Source organism: Odontomachus brunneus, unplaced genomic scaffold (assembly GCF_010583005.1).
Source record: "Odontomachus brunneus isolate Ranch 3 - 2012 unplaced genomic scaffold, Obru_v1 Obru_scaffold_021, whole genome shotgun sequence".
Lineage (NCBI taxonomy): Eukaryota > Metazoa > Arthropoda > Insecta > Hymenoptera > Formicidae > Odontomachus > Odontomachus brunneus.
The window spans coordinates 1,899,047-1,920,611 of NW_022639471.1; the positions used below are offsets into that span (position 1 = coordinate 1,899,047).

Genomic DNA, 21,565 nt, shown 5'->3' on the forward strand with positions numbered 1-21,565 from the left:
AGAGAGAGAGAGAGAGAGAGAGAGAGAGAGAGAGAGAGAGAGAGAGAGAGATAGAGAGGGAGGGGGGGAGAGAGAGTGTGTATGAGCGCGCGATTTAACAGCGGCGCAGAGTGCGCGAGGGTTTGTGAACCGCCGAGCGTTGTCGAAAGCGCGACTGGTTCCCGCCTGGTTACGAGAGGCTGTAACGAGGAGAAGCCCGTTGGAAAGGGTGGACGCGTCGAAGTTCGCGGTCGGGACCCTGGCCGACGGCGACGGCGAAGCCGCGCGTGAAGCGGAACAACCCCTACGTGGTCACGGATGGAGGATGAGGAGCGGTGCGTGAGGGAGAGAGGCGGACGCTCCTAAACCGATGAGATGACAGTGCTGTGCGTGCTGTGGGCTACTCTGTCCACTGTGGCCTCAATCCTGGCGTGCTCCGGTTTTTACCTGCCCTACTGGATTCAGGTAGACGAACGCGCGCGTCCCACGATAGTCACCATATGTACCATTAGTGGAGGACTAAAAGGTTACCCGTAATTTCTGGAATGAGTTTGTGAACTCGTTCTCCTTGTCCAACGAGAACATTCTTCCATTGGAGAACGAATTCTCCCATTAGACAAGATGAGGAGTTCACAAACTCATCCCCAAAATTACGGACTTTTTAGTTCTCAATTGTACGTGTAGAATGTTGAGAGAAACGTCTGTTCTCGCTCCGAATTCTTCGCATTTCTCCATAACGAGATTCTTTTTTGATATTTATTCCAATTTTATGAGGTCCGTATTAATAATCGTTACTTGAAACTTGTCCTACGTGAAATCTGAATTTAGAGTTAGGTGAGTTTTTTATTTGAATTATATGATATATTTTTATATTTGCAATTGCGATTTAGCGAAAAAATTCATGTTTAATTCTAAATTAAAATCTGAGTATTTCACCTGAGACAAGTTTCAAGTAACGACTATTAATACGGGTTTTAAAGTGAAACAGCGAAAATATTTCCGACTGAATCAGTAAGAGGAGCGTTTCACCGATGATGAGTGAATACACCGCAAATCCAAATGTGGATTGCCGTCCTAAATCTTGCCGTCTTAAACCACGTCATTTGACACGTTTAAACGTATCAAGTTATAATTTACACATTTTGAAAGTGTTTAGTGACGTGATTTGGAACCGCAAAAAATGTGTGAAAAGAGCATCAGTCGAATTACACATTCATGCGTTTAAAAATAACACACTTGGATTTGCAGTGCAGGTCACAAGTTTAACTGCGATATCGGTCGCAAGAAAAACGAGGTTTTTCTCGAGTATCAATGAGTAAGAGGGATATCAATAATTGGATGTTTCATCTTATCTCATTGATTTTCTCCAGTGGAAGTAAAATTTCACCGCAAAAGTAATATACGAATTCGTTATACGCTGTGTTAAATCCAACTTCCTACGTTCGATACGCGGCAGTGACTTTTATGCAAAACCATTGTTTATGTTTGCAAACTGCATAAAAATGGGAACAGTTGTTACTATTAACTAATCTTTTTAGTGAGAATTTATTGACTACGGTGCTATAGCTATAACTAGTCTAGTGTATCTAGTGTAAATTAGTATAGAGTTTTTTTAGTGAAAAATAAACTGAATATATTTTAGATAGAAGCTTTCACGCGACGCGGAGAAATATTAGATGTGGTTTCCAGATTGTGGATGCGGTTTCACAGTTTTATGAATTTGTTGCAAACATTTGTCAGACAGAGGAGCAACTTGATACTGAGTCGTTCCTCAGTAAATTTGTTTGCTTATAAATCATTTTTCAATCGGGAATTAAGCGAAAATGTTAATATTTTTAATTAATTATGAAATAACAGTAATTTTTTTACTTATATTCTTTTGTTCCAAGAAAATAGCTATAAAATGAAGTCTGTTTACTAAAACTTTTATTCATCAAACTTTGAATAAATGGGAAACTTTTATTTCTTTGAAAGTAGAGAAAAGCTACAAGTAAACAAAAACTTTTATACTGCTTTGTGAAAAATTAAAAGTTCCTCTAGATGATCACGCAGATTTCGCGTTAATATTACACGTAGGTTTATGCCTGCGTTTAAACTTTTATATACAATTCAGGCAGCAACGTAACGTGATTTTCACATTAATTTTTGATCAGTCATCACGTCAATTATTCTTCTATAATTATGTAATAATGACGTAAAAACGACAGGAATAAGTCGTAGCTCACAGACGTCATAATGAAATGTGAAATGTCGTATCACATTAACTTTATTACTTGGTCTTTAAATTGATATTGTGTTATTACATTATATTCATATATCTTAAACGTCAATTATTGGATACATACTAAGACTGGTAATTATTATTTATCAACATAATTATAGTTCGCTTACATTATCTCGAAATTTATTTTTATATTCTGTTCGTAAAATAAATCCTTGAGATATAAAAAATTATAACCTGCTTTTTCTTTTGTGTCTATATTCTGATTTTAATTCTTTGAAAAGTATAATATAATATAATTAATATAATTTAATAATTTAATATAATTAAATATAATGTACTTTGAAGTAAATTTAAAAAAATATGTTTCTTTTTTAAAATGAATAACAAAAATAAAATGAATAAAATGAATAAAATAAATAAAATGAATAAAATGAATAAAATGAATAAAAAATATGTTTCTTTTTTAAAATAACTGTTAAAAATAAACTCCTAGCAATATTTAAATATTGATGTAAAAATTAACTTAAAACACGAAGAAAATGATTCGAAAGTTAGAAGTTTACGAATAATTTTTATTTATGAAAGTTAACAGTTTTATTCAACCCATAGTTTCAATATTGATGCAATTTGTAAACACAAACAGTGTCTTATTAAATTTGGTTTCCGAGTTTGAGCTGCGTGGATTCATCTTTGTTTGACTCCGACGTTTCGCGAACATTTTAGTCCGCTTCATCAGGGAGGAACGATGCTGATGAAGCGGACTGAAATGTTCGCGAAACGTCAGAATCAAATAAAGATTAATCCACGCGGCTCACACTCGGAAGCCAAATCTAATGTGCATGGACACCGCGAAAGCCTAAAAATTCACAGACAGTGTCATCACACGCAAGGCGCATGGAAGCCATTAATTTTATCGTCACGAATGCAAAAAGTTGGATTTGGTATGACGTATAACGAATTTGTGTAGCGTACAGCTTTCGCAGTAAAATTTTGCCTCCACTAGTCAAGATCAGTGAGACGGAATAGCGAAGTGGGAGCGTTTTCGCTGAAAATCAATGAATACCCATTGATTGTCGATGAAATGTTCCTTTCGCCGATTCAAACGCAGAAACGATTTTACTGATTCACTTTAAGGGAGAAGAAGCCCGCTATACAGGGTATCTCCGATAACTGATCGAGTAACCGCCGCGTACAAGTAGAACGGGTCAAAATAATCATAAAAGTTATACGCTATTTTGAAATTTTCTCAATATTTATTCCGTAATTAATTAAAATGTATAAACGAATGAGGCTTACTTCTCAGCAACGATGAGTAAATAGCTGATTTCGAGGCGGAGCAACGTGTCGCTTGTTACTCCGCCTCGAAATCAGCTGTTTATTCATCGTTGCTGAGAGGTAAACCATTTCTTTTATATACAGAGCCTTACTGCTTCTCGTGCACTGATTCGTTTATACATTTTAATTAATTACGAAATAAATATTGAGAAAATTTCAAAATGGTATATAACTTTAATGATTATTTTGACCTGCTCTACCTGTTAACGGCGGTTGCTCAATCAGTTACCGGACACCCTGTATAGAGTTTACAAGTTAGCTAGATGGACAACGACAAAGAAATGGGAGATCTCCGTTCCCTCCTTCGGTTTGTTTGTTCGTACGTTCGTTCGCTCGCTCGCTCGCTTGTTGTTTGCTTTCTTTCCTACGCAAATATTTCCCATCAAATATTTCGCTCATAATCGAATCAATATCTCAATTGCTCACGAATCACGATACACCGCCGCGTGGCGCTTCGATGTTTGACGGTCATTAGCGTGTGACATTAATGGGCCGATAAAGCAGCGTTATCGATAAATTCGAGCGACTCGTTGAATCCAGATAGCGCGATAAAATGGCGTTATTACCGGTCGCACAACCGAATTAGCCCGGGCGTTGGGCGCGGATGAGGGCCTGCACGGCTTGCCGATCTGAGCGGCACGCGAGCTCCGTATCTTCGCGTGACTGGCGAGTTGCACGACTGCGAAATGGCCGATAACCCTCGGCCGGCAAGTGGCGAGTTTGCAAATAATGCTTGTCGGATACTTGCGCGTCCAACTTCATCGCGGGACTCCCATTCCCGCGTCCCCGCATGTGGAAACCGGCACGACGTCGTTCGCGCGCACGTGAAACTTCGCCGTACGGTCATTTCGGACTTCGTACGATCATAGTTCGCGCGTTCAGGACTCTTTCGTGCGCGCGTACACGTGTATAAGTGTGTGGTTCATAATACGGGGAGGAGGCCCCGACTTCCCTTATCGCGTCGAAGGGCGCCCTCGTATCGACGACTTTGACGACTTCAACAATTTCTCGGGCTACGAGCGATTTAACGGGCGCTTCGATAAAACCGAAATTTGTGTGTTCGGTCTGTGGAGCGAACCCGGTATCGTTATCAGTTATCTCGCAAGTCTGTACGACGTGTCGGCAAGTGTATTTCGCGATTACCATACCGGATACAGACGAAGTTTTCGATCCGGGGGCTAGGAAGAAGTGATCGTGTCGATTTGCACGTCTTTGCGGACGCGCAACGCGAATTTGCATTGACACTTTGACGACACTTTGACAATTTGCATTAACGTTGCCACGTGAATTTATTCTTCCAGCGATTATATCGCCTTTAAAGCAAATATTTATCTATATGCAATAACAGTTTATAATTGTAATATCATGGATAGAGGTACACGAAGAGAAAATATTACAGTGAAAATTATATTAAAATAATTTTGCTCTCTATAGTGCTCCTAGTAAAGCTGGGCTAAACTGAAATTGCAATATAGATTATTATTAAAATCATAAATATCACAATCTACCTGATAAACACGAAATGAAACATGAAAATACGAAATTGTTAAAGTTTTTAATTAGTTATGAATTAACAATAATATTCACGTTTGTATCCTTTTGTTTCTAAAACAACAGCTATAAAATGAAGAATCCATTTACTAAAACATTTATTCATCGAGTTTTAAATAAATAATTTTAATTTTTAATAAAAGAAGTTACAGATAAACAGAAATTTTTATTTCGCTTTGAAAAAGTAAAAGTTCCTCTGAATCAAACACATTTTCCCGTTAATGTTACACACAGGTTTATGCCTGCAACGAAACACAATGATCATTTAAATATATTATATACAGTCCAGGCAGCAACATAATGGCATTTTCACATAAATTTCAGCAATTATAATAATTCTGTGTTAAAAAGTCAAACGTGCATAACAATTTTAGGCAAATATGTCATAACTTCGGACATAATTCTGTATAGCTCAAGGTTACAAAATTTTGTTGCAATTTTTACTACGATATTTCCTCTATATGTATAAAGTTCCTATAATACGCAAACTAGATGTTTGCATTTATGCACACTGAAAGAAAAAATATCTAAACAGTAAAAAATATGTTTTTACTCCGTGAGTACTGATACTATATTTACTTATGTTAATATATATATTTTTCCGAGAGAAAAAAAGGTTGGTCCAATTAAAATTATAGTTATTTTTGGTTGCAAGCACATTTTTTGGTTGTTCTAACACAAAACTAGTAATTAATAATAATAAAAATAGTAGTAGTAACATGTATATAAATTTATAATCACTAACATTCTAGCCGAATTTAATAAAAAAAATTAATTAATAAAAATGTTTCTAATTATAATTTATAGTAATTACTTTTCTATATGATTTCAGTTACAAATACCATAAATTTCTTTCTCTCAGTGTGAAGAAGAAAAATTTCTGAAGAAAAATTTCTTTCAACTGAGAAAATACACATTTTCTTAAGACCGTAAACCTTTCAATTTTATTTTGTTTAATTACGAGAATTTAGATTTAGGTAAATATGTTTGAATAATTATATTGCAAGTACCTACCGAATATATTTTATTTTGTAGATAACTCTTCTGTCAGCCATGCGCAAGGAGAACATTTATTTCTTTAAGAAGTGTCTTGAAATTTGTCGGCTTGTCAGTTGGATTTTTCCGAAATAAGTGCGACCGTCAAAGTGTTAAGATCGTAGCTCACGAAAAAGCGCGCGTCGTGTAACACTTTCATTGCGTTATTTTTAACTGCTGCCGAGCGTGCGTTCGAGTCTCGTTCGAATAGCAGTGGTACATTTATTACTCTCTTTCCTTCTCTCTCTTTCTCCCTCTCTTGCTTGAGCTGTTCACCGTGAGAAATCGAACGACCGAGACGCGAACTCGCGAACTAGAATTTCAAGACTCACCGAAGTCGAGTTTCGGGGCCGTGAGCGACGACGAAAGCTCTCCGATGTCCGCGGCCATTAACTTGATTCCTGCCGCGCAATTAACTGTAATTCAATTATACGCGTATCGATGTGTCTCAAATGAATTGGCGGGGAATCGGAGATGCGGAAGGCGAACTTCCTCTCGTCTCTGTTTCTGGAGTCGGCGAACTGACGAATTTTTGCTCGGGAGTTCATCGACGCGTGAGGCGAGCAACTTCGAGATAAGGTCGTGAGCGTTATCCCGGAATACGGTTGCCACTGCGCTCACGTATTCGCGTGTGCTATTTACGTTTCATTTTCGCATTGGTTTGTTCGTGCGCCCGATGTAAAATGAGATACCAAGGCGGCTGCTGCGCGATGAGGGGGGAGGGGAGGGCGAAGCAGCGCGCGGAAAAAAAAAGAAGTAGTCGGCGCAGAGAGAGAGCAACTCGGATGTAAGGATAAAGGAGGAGTCGTGGAAACAAGAGGGCAGGCGGGGAAAAACGGTGGAAAACGTGAGAAATCGAACGAGCCCCGTCCGGTCCAACAAGATGGATCGCGGAGCCGCAATAGTAATCGGATTCTCCGTCCTGAGCGACGAATAAAACAACGAAACTGCAACATTACTTCCTGCCGTACACGCGCGTTTTAATGCCGGTTTTTGTTACGTTGATTGTAACTTAAGCAGAGAGAGCCTCGGAGGGAGAGTGAAATGAGAGTTTCGTTATGGTAAAAGTATGAAACGCCGTCCGAGTGAGAAGGAAATCGCCGTTTGCTCTGACAAGCTCGACAGGACAGCAAAGACAAGGCCGTCATCGGCTACGTGAACGTGACCCTTCTAAAATGCGCGGCGTATAAGGATGCAATGCGTCGTGAGATGAAATTACGCCAGAAATTAAATCTTTAATTTATATCCAATTAATTGAATGCTACGCTGAATTTACACGTGCCCGCCGGGCTCAAATTTTCAGCGCTCTGTTAATGATATTTCAAATTAATTTAAATTTATTATAATTAATGATTATCATTTAATTTTTAATTAACCAATCGTCGAAGCTCTTAAATATTTCATCAACTGGAAATAAAAAAACTCGGATAAAAGCCGACGCAAGCCGATGTAAACTGCGAAACTTACAATTCATAATATGAAATACGACATGGGCTTTCAGTCAAATTTCTCCAAGGTCCGTATTGATAGTTGTTACTTGAAACTTGTCTCACGTGAGATACTTAGGTCGGTATTAATAGTCGTTAATACGGATGTATTAACCTGGTTCAAGTAAACTTGCTTCAAGTAAGACACTCAGATTTTAATTTAGAGTTAGACCTGAATTTCTCAGCTGAATCACGATTGCAAATGTCATATAATTATATAATTCACATGTGTTATATAATAAAAACTCTTATCTAACTCTAAATTCAGATTTGAATATTTCACGTAAGACAAGTTTCAAGTAACGACTATTAATACGAATCTTAGATTTCTTAGTTATAGTGACGATATCATTAACCAGAGCGTATTTATGATAAATGTCACCCCAACCGATTTCTGATTGCTACAAAAGGCACAACTACATTTATGTAGTTGATGTACCAAAGTAACTGAGTCTTACACATTACCATCATACAAAGATAACTAAGGTAATCCCATCATGTTGCTGACAACTAAATATTTCTGATAATATACACCACGTTTATTTTTCCGTGCTCATTTACAGATTGAGTGAGTTTCTTACACTTACATAACAAAAACAAACAACGCAACTTATACTTATACATAAACTCTATTCTAATATAAAATAACTCGATTCTAATTAACTCTTTCGTCTCCTGATATTTTACTGTTCTTTGTTTAATATTCTTTTGAATGCTCGATAAAATAGTTTCTAATCAGACAAGTATAATAGAACTCACTCACAATCGAATTAGAGAATCCTCCCGGAAGCTCTCACGCGTCAGCCAGTAACTGATGTGGCAATCAACCTGTCACATAATGATAATGACGATTACGTGACAGATTGATATTGCGATAACGTAGTCGACGCGAGGTGTAGTTCGGACAGCCAGGTGATGCCGACTACGACGAACATTGTGTCAGGGTGACGAGTGTAACGAAGTCCCGTCGACTGGCTGTGACACGAGGCAAAATTTCGACCCTTGAAACTCACTGAGAGACGTTCGTTACGCGTGCAAGATTCTTGAGCGCGACAAGAATGCTCTGGGCACTGCAACTTGGAAGCGGCAAGTTGATGAGCCGAGTATCGTCGACGAGGTAACTTCGTACTTCGTGCGCGCTCGACTACTCGCCTTTACCTCTAAGGTCTCGGCGATGTCGCACATTCAAAGCAGTTTGCAAACGAAGTCCCGGTCGCGGACCAAATTGTTCGCATTCGCCGCGGGTGGGAGCGTTTCTCGAGAAAAATAAACTTCCGTTTTCCATTTAAAGCCTCTTGATACCACTATTGAAAGCTGATGATGTTAGAAGCGAGCAAACGCATGCCAAACATTCTTGAGCGCCATCTCTAACAAGTGAAAAGATACTTATACGAAAGAACACTTCAGATCTTTTCCCTCGACAGCCAATGAATAGCCTTAAGATTTACGTAGCAAGATCGCACGTAAGAGAAGAATTGGTTGGATTAATCGAATGCCTAGTGAAACATGAATGAACTAGAAATTCCGGCTCAAGTTACCAGAATTCTACTCAAGTTAACGAGATTTCTAGTTAAGCCGAACTTGCAGCTGTTCGACTTGAAGAGTCGATCTATTTCTAGTTGACTAGAAATCTTGTTTGGATAATCTTGTTTGTTTGTTTGGAGAATCTTGTTAACTCAGATTAACAGAATTCTGACAACACCAGTCCACGTTTCGCCGGACATTTGGTTAATCCAACCAAGTTCTTTTTTTTCGTGCACGGGGAAAGGTGGGTTGAAGAGGGAGCTTGCTAGTGTGTCGCGTTAATCTCACGGCTATTTATCATGACCGTGTCGAGGGAAGAGGATAGCTTTCGGAACATTTTACAAGTGCGCTCAAGCGAAGCAAAGTGTTCCTCCACACGGACGTCCTTTTATTCGACGAAAATGGCACTCGGGAATTTTTGGCATGCGTTTTCTCGCTTCTGGCGTCGTCAGGTCCAGCAGGAGTGGCGAGCAGGAGCCTTAAACGTCGCAGCGCCGCGACTCCGAGACGAGGAGCCAAGTTCGGCCGCGAACTTGCGAGGTCCTTCTCCCCGCTGCGTTCTCTCGCGCGCCGGCTGCACTTTTTAGCGGATATTTCGCGCTCGCGCGCGCGTCTCTGAGAGCCCCTTTGTGCCGTTTAGAATTAATGATGTATCAGTACGGGCTACTCGCGGATCTCCGGAAGAATCTGAGTTTGTATAAGGAGAGGCTTGTTGCGAGACGAGTCTTGTTATCCGAGGCGTTTCATCAGTTTAATTAATGGACGGCGCTCTTCGCGCCTTTCCCCCCTGCCTCTCTTTCGAACCAATTACTTCGCCTTACGCGATTTCCGCTGCTAACGTCCCTTACTACTCCGCTTGCCTTAACTTCGTCGAAGGTGCGAGCTGAGAACGAACGCATTTCTGCATTTTACGACGTGCTTCCCTCGCGGCTCGCCGGCGAGATATCGCGCTGACTCACGGCGAATATATATATTTTTTTGACACGCTGCACATATTAAACTACCGAGAGCGCGACGATAATCGCCTGAGTTCCGTTTGGACTGGCGTAAATTCACTCCCACGAATCCATTTGATCATTATATTCCCAAACCGAACTTCGTTGCGCGTGAAAGGAATAATAAAAAAAAAAAAAAGAAGAATAACAAGCACGTCGATAATAGTAAGCCCTCCGATGCTTCGTTAATTAAACGCGTACGTGTGCACACGTGTACGATCGCGCACGTTCGGCACATTGAATTTGTATAACTGCACACAGATTTGCATTTGTCGCCGCGATTTTCCATCTCCGCGAGGCTGAAAGCCCGCGCGCGAAATCGCGTTGTTTGAATTTTACGTTCGGCCCTTTATTACAGCTTGTTAATAAAAACAAGCGCGGCGAGCAACGGGCTCGACGGCGGAAAGGGGCCGGCAGAGGGAGGGGTGGCAAACGACATTTGGCGGGCTTATTGCGACCCGTGCTCCGCCAGACGTTCGCGTTATGCTTTTTTTCCGTATTAAGAGCAGCGATCGAAAACATTCAGGCGGGACGGCGAGACGACTTGCGTTTCTTTGGCGTCGTCTTGAAAATCTGCTTGAACCGCCGCGGAGAGAAAGATTACCGAGAGCCAGAGGGGCGAGAGAAGGAGAGAGAGTTGTCCTCGTCGCCTTCGTGCGCCATTGCGTCGCATAAATGAATAGAATGCATAAGTGTCTCGTCTCTCGCTCCCAGGCCTTGTTGCTCGATCGACCGGCGAGGATTTTCGTGTCAGGAACGAGCCGGGGGTGACGAAGCGGCGCGTCGCCGCTGCGGACGTTTACACGCGGTTCGCCGACGTACACCATCGCGCATTGCCACTCACTTTTCCCGCGATCACGCTCGCGGAATGCGCCGCGAGGAACGTCGTCCTGGCGAGCAAGAATTGCGTGCGTGTGTGGCGAGGCGTGAGGAGCGGCAGACGGCCATTTCCAACGTTGCAGCTTGGATTGCTCGTGATTTCCAACCACCCTACACTGTTAAATCCGTAGTGTCAAATTATACTCAATTTGAGTTATTTTTAACCATTCCTATAAATCGCCACTGCTCCTACTAAATATGTCGTTAATTTAACTAATGTAATAGAGTTGAATAATTTAACTTAAGAAATGTATTAAATTTGACTAAAATTTTGTTTATTTTTTATTATGTGCATGTAATGTAACCTTTGTTTTAGTAAAAAATAACTTAAATTGTTTTAAATGGGTTGATTAGATGTGATGTTTTTTTAAACACATGTTTTGCGTTAAAATAGTAAATTTTGACACACATGATAGTTAAAAATAACTAAATATTATTTAACTCAAGAAATTGGTTTAAATTTGATCCTCCAATATTTAACAATGTAGTCGAAGTTTTGACCCTATTTCCAGCCTTACTATTCATTCAGCATCTATTTTGACACTCTGAAACCTCTATATCAACCCCTTTTATTTATATTTAACCTATCCAAGTTGAAAGCTTAACTTTCAGCCTTACAATTCTATTCAACGCCTATTTTGTCGTTAAAGAAAGTGAAAAGAGAAATTTCGGATATCATCAGAGTCAAAGTAGGAGTAATGTATCATTAGAATGAAACATACTTCGCTAATTTAGCTCCTACTGCGTTGAAGACTTCAAGGTTTAACATAGGATCAAAATTTCGACTCGGGATTAACCAGAAGTCTTCTCGAGTCGAAATTTTGATCCTACTTTCAGTCTTACTATTTCACTCAACATTTATTTTGACGTAAAAAAGTAAAAAGGGAAATTTCGGACATCGTCAGAGTTAAAATAGGAATATATTGTATCATTAGAATGAAACTTACTTTACTAACTTAGCTTTTACTGCATTGTAGAATTCAAGATTTAACATAGAGCCAAAATTTCGACTCGGAGTAGTATGGGAAAAAATTTTATTTTCTCGGCTGGTAACTATCACGTGTAAGAGAGTAGTACTACTATGTGGTCTCTATTCGAGTCGAAATTTTGGCCCTATATTAAACTTTGAATTCTATGACGCAATAGGAGCTAAGTTAGCAAAGTAGATTTCATTCTAATGATATAATTTATCCCTACTTTGACTCTGATGATGTTCGAAATTTCATTTTTCACATTCTTTAGCATAAGAAATGTATTATAGGCTTCAAAATATCAAAATAGATGTTGAAAGGAATAGTGAGACTAAAAGTAGCACCAAAATTTCGAGTCGGACAAAAACAGCAGAAAGACGAGATATTCATTATGCTTCTAGACGATGATGAGTGGTTGCACGATTGCGTGTCGATCGCATTTCATTTCTCATTATTTGCAAGGGAACTGTGTTGCATAAATAAATATATTAATTCGATTTCTGGTCGAAGGAAACATAACTTTTCCGGTTCTCCCATGAGCCAAATTCCAAAGACCAGAAATTCTGTTTCCTTAAACCAGCGCGGAAGTGTCCGTAAATTCCGCGCGAATTTACGCGAGCTTTAGGCCCGTTAAATTTTTTATCATGGCCATTTCGGGCCCTCTGTACGGTCTCGATTTTACCAAGTTTAAGGTTAACGAGCCTCTTCGAAGCGCCAGCCAAGCCTCGGCGTTATCGTTAACGTCGGAGAACCTTGCGATAAGGGGGGACGCTGGCAAAGGGACGGGAAGGGGGGGAAGGGGACGCTAAAACGCAGCGGCGTAACCGTCGCGTTTCCGCGGCCTTCTGCTGTGTTTCAGGGCCGACTGCTGGGTAAGGCGGACGCGTACTTCAGTTCCTTTCGGCGCTGCAACTACCCGCGAATCAGGGCACCTAACGCCACGCCTGAGATAGTTTACGAGTGCGCGAGGTACTCCAGGTACGTATTTCCGCATTAATGTATTCCCGTGCCAAAGCGGCGGCGGCTGCGAAAGCGCTTTAAGCTTCTCGCAGCGAGGAAAACGGCGAGGCGTGCGGTCGTCTCTTTCGCGAGCAGAGAGAGAGAGAGAGAGAGAGAGAGTGCAAGCTGCGAGGGATTTTAAGGAACGGTCGTTTGCAAATTTGCTCAGTCACTCTCGCGAATTACTGTGCAGATCGCGTAAAATGAGAACAATTACCTCATCGGATCGGAAGAGGGCGGTGGACGTTCCTTCCTCGTCCCTGGAGTGCGCCTTTAATTTTCCCAACCCCTCCCGCATGCCCCTCTCTCTCTCTCTCCTCCGATCGCGAATTGCGTAATTTCGGAAAATGTACTTCTCCCCTCCCCCCGGCGATCGGAATTACAGCGCGCGACTCGCAAATTCTCTCGCGGAGAGAGAGGAAAAAATTTCCTCGTCAAAGCAACAGAGCGAGGGAAATGTAGAGCAAATTGCGAAAGCGCGCGGGAGATTCGGCAAACGGGAAGCACGTGAGGCAGCATTCGCGGTCCGCCGGCGCTTGGACTCAAAATTATGCCGGACGAGTTCTTTGCTATGCGCATTATACAGGGTGTTCAGCGTAACAGTCCGCACGATTTTCGAAACGCTTCCGACAGTTCAAAGGGAAGGTTGCGAGGTGAACGTTCGTTTTATGTAAGCTGCCATTTGACAAAAGAAATTGAGAGAAAACTTTTTACAAGAAGAATCACAATGTTACTTCGTATTTTTTAAGTGGCATCGTGCAATTTTCTTCCATAATATTGTAGAGGGGACTTCGGAACGAATTCGATATCAGAAATGGCACTGTTATCGATATTTCATTTAGTTTAAATGTATTTTATTTTATTATTTTATTATTATTACTGAATATATTAATTTATTTCAAACAGCAGTGCGCATAAGCTCTGACTGGAAATGCAAACATTCACATTGAAAGTTATACTGAGTTTGTAAGTGTTGTTATTTAATACTGCGAATTTGATATTAAATATCAATAAAAGTGACATTTCCGATAGTGTTTTAAAATTTCGTACAATATTATATGAAAAAAAGAAATACACGCTTCAAATTCAAAGTGACATTGATTTTTTTATGAAACAATTTTTTCCAATGGTTTTTATTGCAAATACACGAGAGAGATGAACGTTCACTTTACAACCTGTTCTTTAAACCGTCATAGATGAAAATTGTGCGAACCGATATGCCCTGCATACGTGTTTGATAAATAATAATATATGCATATATATACACACACATACACAGTAATACATACCAATATAACGAATCTGTAATGGAAAATTCGAGGCTCGACGAGAGTCGAGTGAGCGAAACATTAGCGTTCGAGTTACGACACGCGCAAAATCGCATTCTGCGAGCGGCGAAAAGATTTTTAGGATGCGTCCAATGCGAGACGAGCGCGGAGCAGGCAGGCAAGGAATGGAGGAAGGTGGATCAGTGCGCGATATTTAAAGTTTGACAATGGACGGGTTAATTTGGGCTGGGAATGCGAAGCGGAATAATTTCGAGCCGGACTTAAGTGGCTCGTATAATTCGTGTCGCGCGGTCGGAATAATTCCGCGCCGACACTCGCGCGATGACTCGCGGACGCTCGCTCGGGCACATGAAAACGGGTCGGGCACGTGAAAACGGGTCGGTCGCTATAAAAACTTTCTTCGCGAGCTCTATGTGTGGGCTCGAGCGGCGCCGTTGCGAGAGCTCGTAAAAATCGCGGTACCCCGCGGCATTGGGACTAAAGCACCTTTATTAACAAAGGGAATTATGAAAAGGGGAGGAACTGCGCGGAAGATAAACGGTATTTCTTCTCCAGTCTACGCGTGGAACACGGAAGAACGAAATTACACGGAAAATGTCGTCAGTTCGCCGAGCGAAACGTGCATCTCGATTCACGGCTGGTTTCCCTTAACTTGTGTTCGCGTCTTTTCCGACCTGAGCTTGCTCCTCAAACAAATCTCGTGATATTAATGTACTCGGACAAACAGGTGTACGCAACTTTTGCCAGTAACTTTACCAGGCGCTATATTATGATTGCACTATAAATGGTTCATATGATACTCATATTTGTCTCATAGAATGACGAAGTAGAATGTAAAATGTAATGTCAAAAGCTGAGTGTAACTTTCAGCAAGTCTAACAAAATAAAAAACATTATTGCACGATGTAAATTGAATATTTCATTCGGCACATATATTTCCCTTACGGGCAAATTTTGACCCTTTTACAGCATTGTTCTTTGACGGCAACTTTACCAGCCCATCACGAGTGGTTCATATGGCACATATATTTATTGCATAGAGAAAATTCAAGTTAAATATACTCATATTTATTGCATAGAGAAAATTCAACTACAAATACGAAAAATATGATCAAAATTTGCTTAAAATAATATGTCGTATAAAATGCAAGGTAGAAATCCGAGAGTAATTTTTAGTAAATCTATTTATTGCATCAATATAAAAAAATTTTTACTTTATTGTATGACATAAATTTAATTAATTCAGTACAGTATATTTCATCAATATAATTACTTTGTAATATGCTTCCGTAAGTATAATTACTTCGTAATATTTTATTTCATAATATTTCACACATACATAAATATAATTACAGAGATCGCTAAGTTACCATCATCGATTATCTCACGTCGTGATAATCATAAGAACCTGTGTTCGACATGTAGATGAGACTTTGTGGCTTATATCTTTAACATTTTGACACATTTAGTCAATTATGTGTTTGTTATAATATGCAACAATATCAGTGTTACGAGGAAAGTTGCGTTGATAGTGTTTGGAATTTCTTAGAAACGTTCAGGTTGGAAATTTCATTGGAAAAGTCTCGAACACGATTGGAAGATTAACCGGAAGAGATATGAACTACCCCTCTTTCTCGAGACACCCGAGCATTCGCGATATTAATTGCGTCGAGTGCCGATCGCTTGCGCGATGACGTAGTCTGGGTACGCCGAAATTTATAAAAAGAACTCCTTTCGACACGCTGGCGCCGCTCGTTCTTGGGCGCTAGTGCCTAAATTTTGATGCTACTTTGACGTTCTTAAAGATAGTTTGCACTTATTTAGACGGTTTATAGTCTAAGTAAAACCTACTTTGAGGATATTGATACTCATTAACTTCTCTTTTGAACCTTTAACTTTACCTTGTCAAAATTTTGACGCTACTTTGACGCTCTTAAAATAGTTTAAGCCTACTTAGATAATCTACAATTTAGATAAAATCTATTTTGACGATATTGGCACTCATTTTCGAGTCGAAATTTTGACCCTATGTTGAATTCTACACTGCAGTAGGAGCTAAGATAGCAAAGTAGGTTTAATTCTAATGATATAATTTATTCTTACTTTGACTCTGATGATGTCTGAAATATATGCAACAAATAAAATGTATATTTTGTATGCTATTTGATGTTTCTGTTTTGTTATTTATTAAATTTTTTAAATATTTCTATAAAATACATATATTCTATGTGGGAGCTAAAGCTTCAATAGAGGTTCGCAACTGAAAGGAACCTACTTTGCTCCCTAAGATCCTACTATTATACAACCTACTTTGTCGCTAAAGAAAGCGAAAGCGGAAATTTCAGACATCATAAGGGTCAAAGTAGGAGTAAATTATATCATTAGAATTAAATCTACTTTGCTATCTAAAATCAGCGGCACACGGCCTTTGTTTTCGTGCTGGATTGCTTGCTGGATGGAAATACTCTGATTGGTGTATTTCCGAAATGCACCAATTAGCAAGCAATCCAGCATGAAAACAAGCACCGTGTGCCGCTGGCTTTAGCTCCTATTGCGATGTAGAATTCAAGGTTTAACATAGGGTCAAAATTTCGACTCGGGGCGTTGAACAGTCAAATGTTCATGCAGATTACACAGTTAATCAAGGTTAATACCAACAACATCAGTACCAATTTAATAATACCAATAATTTGGCCGGAAAGTAAACTCTTGTTCGCAATGTTTGTGATGTGGCGGCGGCGGTACTAATGTGACAACTGGAATAATAACAATACATGTTACCGCAGCGACGATGACGGGGGACGGGCGTGAGATTAATCGGATCGGCACCGGTGCCGCTTTGAGCGTAAAAGGTATTAAGGTATTTGTGAATGTTTTTCGAACGCTGCACTATCCTATCCGCGGTGAAATGATGCGCGTTGAATTCGCATGACCTGCGTGGCCCTTGCCGGGTCGACCGTGCCGCGTTAAAAACGAGAATTGGGTCGTTCCATATACGAATTACTAGCCGTTATCGACTACAACCACGTTGGCGCAAACGCTGGGAAGAATTCGACGGTCGTGGTCGAAAGTATACCGGCGCGCAAAGTTCTGCACGCGAGAAATGAAGCTACGCCGGCCAGCAACGCATATTGGGGTCAAATGAAATTTTATGTTTCAAAAAAGGCTACAGGGATTTAAAGCGATCTCGATGATTCGTTTTTTGTTTCTTTTTTTTCTTTAATGAAAGCTAATGAAATCAACTTGGTCGAGCCAAATTTTTGTGTTTGGCTTCCCTTTTCCTAAATCAGAGATAAAAATATCAGATTTGGAGATTTTTTTTCAATCAAACAACTCCAACAGATGCGGAAACTCAAAATTTGTTACTTTAAGAACAATGATTAATAAAGAAATAGATAATTTAGTCTTGCTTAATTCATTAATTTTTACTTACTAAAATAAAAATATAGAATAAAAATAAAATAAAGAAAAAGATAAAATTTTATTAGTGAGCTGCGTTAGATTGATTTTTTTTAAATTAGATTAAGTGTGAAATGAATTATTTACTGCTTGATTGAAAAAGAAATTTCCAAATCTAACTTTTCCATGTCTGATTTAAAAGAAGGAAAGCAAAGGAAAAATTTTACTCGATAAAATTCTACATTTCATTAAAAGAAAACATCTAAATCGGCTCAAATTTCGAAACTGTAGCTTATTTTGAAATATGAAATGTCATTCGACATTGCGCGTCTATAATTCTAGTTACATGTAACCTTTTTAAACATTTTATTAACCCTAGAACCCTAGACATCAAAAAGTTATATAAACCTTAAACATGTATAAATTTTACCCAGTGCGTTTTCATTTGCACATAACTATAAAACTGTTAAAAATTTAATGCTTTTTTTAAATCAATGCAGAAAACATTGAGAGATCTATTAATGTTTTTGCGATTTGATGAGGTTGAAAAAATCATAATAAGTAAACGAAACATATATATTTTTAAAAACAGCAACGTTTGGAAAATTGATGTGGGTAAAATTTAGTTATGTTTGGGCTCCCAGAAGTTTATTTAAGTGCGTTTATTAAAGTGCTTTTTCTATATTACTTCTCGCTTGCTTTACATCACTTCCATATTTAAAGCTTCGTCAAGTAAATTATTATAAACCACGACGCGAAAGTTTCGCGTCCGCCTTTACTAGTCTGTCCTCTGTGCGCACGTTAGTTAATCCACTCGTCTATCCGCACGACGTGCACGCGTGCAATTTGCAATTTGTCGCGCGGACGCGAAAATAATTTATCTTCGCTTTGATTTCGCCGGAATCAACGTCGGCCACTGCCTTCTGCGCGAATGCAGGGAGCCTCGCACGATTTCCGCTACGAGTCGCGATAGTTGGCTTGGCTCAGCGCGGCACATTGACGTCAGAAGTGCATGGAATTTTATGGAAATTCCCCTGACAATCGGCGCTTTCGTACGTGACAGCGCGCACAATGATGGGAAACGATAGGAAATGAAGTTAACTCGCGCGCTATACCGCACGTCGCTGTGCATTTCGCAAAGCGCTCGTCAACGAGCGACGAGAACCTCGCCTCGCGCGTGTTTATTTTCAAGTCAATTTTTCCGCGGCGTCGATATTCGCGCCTCGCGCTCAAGAAATCCCGTCTGTACGCGTCGGAAGCACGCCGATCGTGGCTTCAATTGTATACGATATTGTTGTGATTGAATATGAACGATCAAGGAATTTTGATTGAAGTAACCCAAATTCTGTTTAAGTTAACAAGATTTTTGGTTGACTTAAACTAGGGTTTTTGACCCGGGAATTCTCGATCTCGATTTCCCGGGAAATTTGTCAAATTTAATCCCGGGAAAAAATCAGTCGAGAAATCGAAAAATTTTTGAAAAAACATAATAAATAGATAATTAACGCGCAAACAATAATTACATTCGCTTTGGTGCTTAGTGTTTTAAGTATTACTTTATCTTTGTTGTTATTCAAATGTTATTCAAATATTAAACTAGAACAAGTGATGCTTATGCTTATGTTGGTCGATGTTTGTTTAACCCGGGAGTGGAGTCGTTAACAGGACCTACTTAGGGGGTGCGTACCGGTCATTTCGACCGAAATATATTTAAGCACATATATGTATAATAATTGAGTAATAATTAATAAATTACCAATTCAATTATTAAAAGAGACATAATAATTGAAGGAAATAATTTTATTATGTCACTATTTCTCCTTTTCCCCTCTTTTTTTCTCTTTACCATTTCTATATCTAATATGTTTAAGAAACATATTAAATTTATTATACATATGTGAATATATTAAAAATAAAATCATAATATTTTTATTTTAATTGCATTGGTATAATGCAGTTATTAATGTCTCATATACGTACTCAGAATCCTCCGAATCACTAATTGTTTCTTCTGTTTTATATCCTTCTAAATAATTCTTTCTAGATCGCTTACTCATGTTTGCATGTTTATAATTGTAATATTCGAGACACTAGAGAGAACCGTCCGTCCAACTATGATGTCGAAAACGTTATATCAGTTGTATCGATAAACGTTGTATCGATTTTATATTAATATATCATTAAGTAACATGTTACTTTGTAAAATTAAACTTAATTTTATTTTTGTTAAACTGAAAATAAAAATCGACTGATTGATGCAATAAAAGATTAATTTATGTTACATTTATGTGAATATATAGGCAAAATAATTGCATAATGTCAAATTGTCAATAATACAATTTATTTAAACAATTAATAGATATTTTAATTTATTACTTTCTTTGAATTTCATGTTTCACAGATCGTTATCGTGTTTTTCACAGATTTTTTTATATTCTCGATTTCCCGGGAATTCCCGGGAACAGACACACGGGAATTCTCGAGTCCTGAGAAATTAAAAAGGTCGGGAAATCAGAAACCCTAACTTAAACAGAATTCGGGTTACTTCAATCGGAATTTCTGGTTTTTTCATATTCGACCAAATATTTGGTTCATTCAACCAAATCTTTTTTTTCGTGTACTGTCACGCATAATTACGTTACGACACGTGTGCAGAGAGAGAAACACCCGGTAGAGTCGGCACTCTGTTTGTTTTCGGCGCTCATACATGAACATCATCAAGTAATCATTAATATTAATATTAACCTTTTCGCATCCGTCGTTATCCTGAGGTAACACGTACTTCGAATAGATCAAGACGCCAAACTAATCGATATTTTTCGCCGCCAAACTGTCAAATGTTGTTGGCAATTTTGTCTTTTACGATTCTAGGCGGAATTTTGATCTTATCACTTAGTTGTAGTAGTAAAAACTAATAAATTGTCGCCTCTTCATTTCGATGCTGGCCGTTCCACAAATAATCGCGATTTATTAATATTGCACAAAAGGCATTATATAGAATATTCTCGTGCATTATTACGATATATGAAAAGTAGAAAATTATTATTATATAGAATATAGATTGCACCGAAAATGATGTAGCATATTAAAGGGTTGTTTCTCTGAAATAATATTTTGATTTCTCCAAAATGGAAAATTATGAAAAAAATCGGATATCATTTTTATATTATTAAGAACAATAATGAATAGAGAAAAAATTGTTCTTGCGAATAGAATTAATTTCGGGGTTGAAAGAGTTATGGTTATTAATAAAAATGCAAAATAAGAAAATCATATTGAGATAAAACTGATTAGTTGTCCGATATACAAGTGATTCGTAATTGATGGCGTTGTTGGAAAAGTATTTTCTGAATGAAAACTAGCTAGAAGCTAGCCAAGTCGAACAGACTGGTAACTAGATTGTGCCAAATCAAAAGTAGCAATCCTAGTTTTTACAATTTGATCGAAAATTTGACAGATATTAATCATAACAAACTAATAATAGTAAATAATAACTAATTTAGGTCTATTTAAAACTGACAATATTTTGACTAATATTTTTTGGATATTCTCTCCAACAAAGTTGAAAGTTAATGTTGTAGTTCTTGCATCTAACCTTTTTTTATCAATAACCAAATATTAAGGTGCACGGAGGAATTTAAAAATAAACAAACAATAAATAATAATTGCTGAATAATTAATAAATCCCCGTAAACTTTGATATTTAATAAAATTCGAGCAAGAGTGCCGAAAACTGATGAGTGCCAGCTACTGGACATTTTTCTCTACACGGAGGAAACACTGGAGGATTTCACTTGCCTACATATGGTTGCTACAACAAAATGTTAGTGTTAATTTTCGTCCATGCCAAGATGGTTATAATAACCATAGTATTTTGGAAGTGATCATCTTTGCCGCC

General features: G+C 38.7%; 1 protein-coding gene across 4 annotated transcripts in view; it reads left to right on the top strand.

The window, feature by feature from the left end:
• Nucleotides 1-21,565, top strand: part of LOC116842056 (LHFPL tetraspan subfamily member 6 protein-like) — a 38,894-nt gene that overhangs the window by 1,592 nt on the left and 15,737 nt on the right. For 2 of the 4 annotated variants that reach the window (XM_032810711.1, XM_032810709.1), the window contains exon 2: nt 102-444. In XM_032810711.1, coding sequence (XP_032666602.1) covers nt 355-444 — 90 coding nt within the window. In that variant the 5' untranslated portion in view covers nt 102-354. Of the gene's footprint in view, nt 1-11; nt 445-12,839; nt 12,959-21,565 lie in introns of those variants that run through there. The other 2 variants (XM_032810712.1, XM_032810710.1) reach the window with 2 other exon arrangements.